This window comes from Arachis hypogaea, chromosome 16 (assembly GCF_003086295.3).
Source record: "Arachis hypogaea cultivar Tifrunner chromosome 16, arahy.Tifrunner.gnm2.J5K5, whole genome shotgun sequence".
Lineage (NCBI taxonomy): Eukaryota > Viridiplantae > Streptophyta > Magnoliopsida > Fabales > Fabaceae > Arachis > Arachis hypogaea.
The window spans coordinates 141,675,418-141,683,210 of record NC_092051.1 but is presented as its reverse complement, the minus strand read 5'-3'; the positions used below and the strand labels follow the sequence as shown (position 1 = coordinate 141,683,210).

The following is a 7,793-nucleotide window of genomic DNA, read 5'->3' as shown; positions in this document are numbered from 1 at the left end:
GTATCATTGTGTATTAGCATGTAATATTAAAATTTGTGTTTTACTAAACAAAAAAGTGAACATGTGTCATTAACTCATTATCTCATATCTCTGATGAATATAGATAGCAATTCAACACACCCTAAATGAGTCAAAATAGTTTCATAAATAACAGAATTGAGTTAAATTAAATCTTTTATGGAATTAGTTCAACTCAAGTTTATTACCCATAAAAACTACTTTGCCCGATGAAAACCAAAATGATTTATACGTGTATTTTTTTTAGACACCAAAATGAGGATTTGCTCTATCGTCACAATTCTCATCACTTTCTTCTTTTTTGGTCATGTATTCTCACCACTTTTTCCAAATTCCATTCCGCACTTCTCATTCTTGGGCCACAGAGAAGTATCCTCAATTGCTTTAACACCTTTTAGCCCCATCTCATTCTTCATTGGGCCGTAATACTAGGCCCATTTTGATTCATTACTGTCAACTCACTTAAATAAAATGCCTAAATTAGGAGTTATCCAATCCATAAAACCAAAAAAATAAAAAACTCACTTCACTGAATAGGCCGCCACCCCGCACCACAGGCCGCACAAGTCTTCTCCGCTTTCTTCCTATTCCTGACTCACCACCGCCGGCCGCCTGCGTTGTGACTTGTGACCGACCACGACGACAGCCCCGCCGCCGCACAACGCCGATTCTCCTTATTAGCACCGCTCCAACCTGGAAACACTTTCTCAACACAACACTTTTTTAGACATCCGATACTGGTATTCCATTTTCTTAGCTCTGTTCATTCCACCCTATGTGAATTGTTTAATTAATTATAACTTTCAGTTTCCTTTTGTTTTGTGCCCTAGACTTGAACTAGAAAGCACGATAGAAGAACAGAAGATGGAACCCCAGGGCCTGAACCTTATGGATCAAGCATTGGGATTTCACAGCAACATGACGCAGCAGCCATGGCCTCTGTGCGGTCGCTTCGTGCTTGTGGAGGATTGTGTTGACACCAGTGGTGCGTTCGTTCTTCACCACATTCTCAAGCGCTCGTTCACTTCTCGCCCTTCTTCTGCCGTTATCTTCCTCGCTTTTGCTCATCCTATTAACCACTACGACCGTGTTCTCAGGAAGCTTGTACTTTTCTCCTCTTTCTCGGCATCGCCGTTTCTTAGAATTTAACTTTAAATACTTCCGTTCAGAAGAAACTTTATATAGACATTCAGTTATTATTTATGGATTACCATCTTAGTAGAAGGGGTTTAGGGTTTTCATACATGCAAATGGACAATGTTGATTTTAAACTGTTGTTATTAGTGCATCAAACTTAAACTCTTCTCATTTCCAATATCTCTGTCTATGAATTGCATCATTTCCACCACAGCTTGAAGTGTCCTTCGATTACATGCTAACTGGTTACTTCTATGATTCTGTAGTTTATTTACAAATAAAATGCCTTTATTTTCTTTATGGATTGTATTTGAATTATTCATATTTGCATATGGTAGGGTTGCAACTTATCTTCTCAAAGAGATAACGGGAGATTCTTTTTCCTTGACATGCTTATGTTGCAGTGTCCAGGTGAGGAAATTATTTATTTATGTTTGGTTTTGATTCTGTTTATAACTTTTTCTAACCATTTGTTTTTACAAAATTAATTGATATAAGGCTTGTAAGTTGAGATACTTAGGTTATTCTAGTTTGAGAAAACATATTTTGTTTTCAAAGTTAAGCAAAAAATTGTCACCTTTTTCACCGTCTCTTGTTTCCGACATGTTGTAAAGGAAACATGGAAAAGAAAACAAAACATTTCTGGTTTTAACGTCTTGTTATAACTTACCGTTCATTAGGGGCTGTAAGTCTGTAAGTAAATTGAAATATCTGCATTGTCTCTGAAGGATCATACACATGGCCAAATAACACCGACATTATTGATGACCAGTTGAAGGAAAACCAAAGCACGATGGACTTGCTACTGTCTTTGAGAAAATTGAAAGAGTGATCAGTGAATTACATCCAGAAAACAAGAAATTTGTCACTGTCGTCATAGATGACATCTCGTGCCTTGAAGTTGCTGCTAATGGCTCATCAAATGATGTTTTAGACTTCCTGCATTACTGCTATACGCTAACATCAGAAAATGTAAGATAACATTTGCTCGACCAATTTGTTAGATCATTTTAATATAGTTCTGTTCTTTATTTCTCTCTTTTCTTGTCACAGGGCTATGCACTTGTTGCACTCAATCATCAAGATATTTATTCAGATGGAGAGAGGCCTGCTTTTATGTTAGAGATAGAGTACCTTGCTGATATCTTGATCAAGGTTGATCCATTAGCTACTGGTTTAGCAAAAGATGTGCATGGACAGGTTTGGTTCTATCATTCTATTTAAGAAGTTCATAGACCAGTTATTTATAATGTTCATGCTAGAAAGTAATGAAATCTTTTGATCGAGACCAACCTCTCTTTGACTTCTATTTGATAGATTTTGACACCCAGAAGGCACTAAGCAGTTCCTTACTTTTCATGACTAATTGCTAAGACTCTACAAACCTTGTGTATTTTACTCATCTGTTGGCCAAATAAACCCTGCAACTACGCTATTATTATTTTGGGTGGCAGTTAAGGAGAGTGAAGAGGCCAACTTTTAATCAAGAAAAGTGTGAACGTACTCAAGGCACCTTTAGAGTTTGGTTGATTTGTAAAAGCATTTTTTTAAAAGGATTTTGTGAAGAAAAAAATTGAAAACAATAAAATCTTATATTTGTTCTCACTTTTTCCTTTAAAAAATCTTGAAAACAAAAAACATTGAAAATGAAAACAAAATGTTTCACAAACTCAATAGAGTTTTCCAAACATAATGATTAGTTTCTCTTCATTTTCCTCAGCCACCTTGTTTGAGATGAAATTGTGTGAGATAACTCGTGATCAAGAAACCGTAACCCTTCTGTCTCACTTAATATGAGCCCACTTTGATGACAATGTTGTAATTTGGAGGCTTGCTTTAATTGTCTTACTGTAACATTCTAGTATATCAGCATTACCCTTAGTTGTTCCTTCATGCAAACATACCCTTCACATCAAAGCATAGGCCTCTTCTGACCCTCTTTCTTGGTATTCATCCTACAACAGCTTCCTAAAGTTTCTTCCTTGACCTGTTCACTAGACCTGCAACATTCAACTTGTATGAATTACCTGACTATACCATTGCTTAACATATGAACTTGAAATATTCATTGTGTATGGAAGTCTCACATTGGAGGCTACATTGTTTGTCTTATCTGTCAAATCAATATGGGAGCTTTGATACCAATTCGTAGTTCAGGTTAGAAGTTAGATGAACAAACAATTAAAGGTCAGAAGTTTGGTGATGGAACCTTGTGTTATCCAATATCTCTCTTCTAGGTCAAAGCAGCTCTGCAGAAGTGAAAAGAATGTCTACAATAGACCTTCAAGTAGTTTGAGAGTATGGCCCTCTCCACTCCCCAAACAAGAGAGTCCAACCATTGGTGAAAATCTTATCATGGGTCCCACAAGAGTATTTAGAGTTTAACATGATCGTGTGGATTTTTAAATTGAGAGGATCTACACCTCCAACTCCCTGTAACTGGACTACCCTACCTGTACATGATCTCCTCCGACCCATGTTTTTACTTTTTACATTCTTGTCATCTAAATCAAATCATTTCCCATCAAATTCTATTAAAAGTGACATGAAAATACACAGAAAATATCTGGTTTTTTCAATGTATCTCTCTTGCCTCTTTTCTCTCATGGCTTTTTTTATTTTTCACCTCATCATGATTTTCCTTTTTCTATTACAGAAATCTAAAATGAAGCTGTTAAGTATCTAAAATGAAGCTGTTAAGCATCCTATACTTCCCGATGTGGGACTTTGAGCACCCCATAATACCCAAGTCCCTAACAATACACCGCCCCTGGAGAGCCGATGTCCACGGTGGCTTCACTCTATCGACATTGATCCAACGGTAGCCACTTTGTTACCGGCTATCAGTATCAGTATTCACTTTAATCCAGCTTATAGGTAGCCCTTTCCATGGTGCCAACAACCATGCTCTAATACCATTGTTAAGTATCTAAGAAAAGTGGAAAACCACACCTTAAAAGTTAGCTAATAAAGGGGAAGAACCACTCTCCTTCTATACAACATCAAGCATCCCATCCTACTCGATGTGGGACTTTAAGCACCCCATGATACCCAAGTCCCTAACAGAAGCACAAAGATGAAGGAAAATAATTATGCATGTATAAGATGATACTTTGAATTTTTCACTCTATTTTCCTTAACTCTTCAAATGTTGTTGAGAGCCAGCTATATAGTGAGTAGCTTGCTTCTTCGAATTGGTTCACTGCCTCTTCTTTTTCTTTGCTGATTCTGCCCGTTGTAGCTGTCCTTTTCCTGGCGTGCTTTCTTTTCCATTTTGCACCATTACAATAGCTGCCCGTTGCTCTGCATTTTTGTTTTGTTCTACCCAACTTTGCTAATGATCTTCTGCAGTTTGATCTTGTGCTGTCCTTATGTCCTTGCTGTCCCTCGTTCTTCATAGTGTTGCCAACTGTCCCTTTTTGCTTTTGCTTCCTTAGTCAAACCATGCAATGTTGAACCATCTCTCTTGGTACGGTGATTCTGATTTTTGTACTCACCATCACCCAGGGCTGAAGCTTTGATTTGAGCATTGTGGAGTTTTTGCTGAACCTTCATGATGTGGGCTGAGATGAATATATTGGGCCTACACTACTCATAAACCCATTAGCACACTTTTGTGCTGTTAACCCAATAACAATGTTTGTCATCATATTATCACACTAAAATTAATTCTAACTCAACAACATGGATTTGGAAAATTATATCAGTTCTCATTTTTGTTCTATTCCAAACAAGTTATTTCAGTTCCACATGAATTCCATTCCTCTTTTGTTCTAACTGCACCCATACGAAGCTTAAAATTTGCTTTAGTTGCTTCATGCCCAATTTATCTTTGAAATAAAGCATGGCAGTTATATAATGCAATTGATATGCAAAATCTATAAACAATTGCTTCATGGAATTGTAAATTCATGTGCTAAGTCCTTCATATCCTTGCAAATTATCGAGTAAATAGGAAAGAAGGAAGAAACTCTTTATTGTTAATCTTTCTAATGTTGAATTATGTTCTAGTGACAGTGCAACTGCAACTGCAACTGCAAATAGCACTTGCTTCACTTTTTCTTTTCTGTTTAATGGTGACTTAATATTGGTAAAACTGTTGCCTGAACCATGAATTTTACCACATTAACGTCTAGTTACTTTGTCTTGTTAATTATTCATCTTTTTTGGATTCAGGTGATGGTTTTAAATAAGGAAACACAAAAGCAGCAAGGAATTTCATCAATTAAGATTCAAAATTTTCATTTCAAGATCAAGGAAAATAACATTGAGTACTTCTACGCTGGCACAAGAACCTAGAGCTGAAGAATATGCTTGTACAGAGTTGTTTAATCTTGAATGAGACAGTGATTTGTGCATCTATTGTGTTAGACTCTTGCAAGTTTTGGAAGAAGCGATTCTTAATTTCAATGAGGATCTTGATTATTTTGACATGAAAATGGTTGAGTTTTTTTTTTTTTTTTTTTGGCCAAACGACTGGGGTAACCACCAAATAAGGTAACTGATCTCGTGTTGACTGTAGGCACTTCAATAGTTGGGATAGTAGCCCAATTTTTTGAAGGTTTTATGTTCCAGAGGTGGATGGAACACTCAAGATTTGGTTAAGAGACGAAGAATTCAAAATATTGAATTATTAGATGGACTATGTTTAGGCACGAAAGACCATATTGAATTTGGTGTTCTTTGGAATTGCGTCTTTGCATTTATCCTAAGGTGAATACTTCCATAAGGGGTTTTGATTGTAGGAAGCTGAGGTAAATCCATGAGTTCTTGGTTTAATGTAATATATTTACTGTCATCTAAAATTTTTATTATTATTTATATTAATTTATTAAAAAAATGGATTAATGGACATTTTAGTGACTATTAATACACTAATATTTAACAATCACATTGATTTGAAATTCTTAATCCCTAATATCGTACAGAGTATTTTGGGACGAAAGTAATATTATGATCTATAATTTATCTAAAATTTCTTTCAGAGTTAGAAACGGATGGTAAAATAGTGAACCTGATCTAAGTTTAATGTTGAAGTCAAACATGAAATAAGTAAAAGTACATCTAATTGTAAAAGACATTCTAATATTTAAATCAATACATATATATATAATGTAAAAAATAGAAAATTAGATATTATAGCATACATGTATAAGATGATAGATATAAAACATGCATGATATAAAACTTAGAAATAGTAGAAGATGATCTCATGTATAATGTTTAGATATAAAACTTACAAGAGTTCTTCAAAAGATTATTGAACTCATAGAAAGAGATGGATTAATGAAGTTTTCTCTAATTCATAGATCAACAAACTTGGTTGCAGAGCAGGTCGTTAAATAGGATGCTAAAAATCAACTTACTCATGTGAATTGCCTCATTCCAAATAAGGATTTGCTTCCCTAATGCAGTGCGATTTGATTCATTAGTTTAATGCCTTTTTTTTTTTTGCAGTTCTTCTTTATACGAAAAAAAAAACGGTGCTTTAAGCATAAAAATTCTCAGAACTTCCCTTTAGCTGAGAAAATGTAGATGTATTAGGTAGGAAATAAATCTTCTCAATTTTTTTTTCTAATTGAGAAAATAAAATATAATTTCTAATTCTTTAATATTTTTTTATTATATTTTTTTTATCTCACCTACAAAATATATAATAAAAAATACTTTACTTTTTCAAGTGAAACAAAAAATTGAGAAAATCCATTCACATCTTATATAAATGTCTCGATTAATTATGAAAGGGATTTTAGTTTTGAGATGTAAAGTTTAAGTATAAAAGTTGGTATTAATAGTTATTGATGTAGTAGAAGGATACCGTTAATATTCGTTTTAAATTCAAATTTTAAGGTTATCAATTAAAAAAAAAAACATACTTCCTCTTAATTATAAGCTTTTGCCTTCTTCGAAAATCATCCACCACTTTTATTGCTATGATAAAAAAGTATCAGAAAATATTAATATGACAAATAAAAATTAAAAATAATTTTAAAAGAATATATAAATAAAAGATAATTTATGGACCTAACACGAAGAAGAAAAGATTTAAATAAAAAGTTAGATTTAAGGAGAGAAATCCTAGAAAGTAGAAACGTATGATCTGCACGTATAAGACGAAATATATGAAATGTAAGTTCGGCCGTCGAAGAAAAAATCTTAATACAGAAGTGAAGATTAGAGAAAACATCCTATAAAAAGTTAAAAGGTTTAAGTATCTTGGGTGCATAAGGAGAATGGAGATATTGAATAGGATGTAAATCATAGGATTCAAATAGGTTAGTCAAAATAGCTGAGTACGTTTTATATGTGACAAAAAAGTGCCTTTAAAACTTAAAGGTAAATTTTATTGCACTGCTATCAAATCGGCTAGATTTTATGGTACAGAGTGTTGGGCGCCCAAAAGGAAGCACGAACATAAATTAAGTGTAGCAGAGATGAAGATGTTGAGATGAATGAGTGATCATACGTGAGAAAGAGTTGGAATAGCATCTATTGTAAAAAAAAATTGGTAGAATCGGGTCTTAGGTGGTTTGGACATATAGGAAGAAGACCAACAGAATCCAGTCACAAGAGTGGATGAGATGGAAGAATGGAAGATGGATAAGAGGTGAAAGGCAGAAGACCTAGGAAGACTATCC

The 7,793-nt window shown here is 34.3% G+C and overlaps 1 protein-coding gene across 2 annotated transcripts; it reads left to right on the top strand.

The window, feature by feature from the left end:
• The first annotated feature begins 515 nt into the window (after window positions 1-515).
• LOC112755404 (elongator complex protein 6) lies at window positions 516-5,973 on the top strand. Of its 2 annotated transcripts, none has more exons than XM_025803477.3 (6): window positions 516-758; window positions 849-1,122; window positions 1,494-1,566; window positions 1,928-2,127; window positions 2,209-2,355; window positions 5,332-5,973. In XM_025803477.3, the coding sequence occupies exons 2-6, from the start codon at window positions 883-885 to the stop codon at window positions 5,452-5,454; spliced, it is 783 nt and encodes a 260-aa protein (XP_025659262.1). In that variant the 5' UTR covers window positions 516-758; window positions 849-882; the 3' UTR covers window positions 5,455-5,973. The 2 variants fall into 2 exon arrangements, with proteins under 2 accessions (XP_025659262.1, XP_025659263.1); XM_025803478.3 differs by lacking the exon at window positions 5,332-5,973 and adding an exon at window positions 3,812-4,323 and having other exon boundaries at window positions 540-758.
• The last annotated feature ends 1,820 nt before the right edge of the window (window positions 5,974-7,793 follow it).

Coding starts and splice junctions, on each gene's coding strand:
- LOC112755404 (XM_025803477.3), top strand. CDS start 883: ATGGAACCCCAGGGCCTGAACCTTATGGATCAAGCATTGGGATTTCAC. Junction 1,567..1,927: donor GCTTATGTTGCAGTGTCCAG/GTGAGGAAATTA, acceptor ATTGATGACCAG/TTGAAGGAAAACCAAAGCAC. Junction 2,128..2,208: donor ATACGCTAACATCAGAAAAT/GTAAGATAACAT, acceptor TTCTTGTCACAG/GGCTATGCACTTGTTGCACT.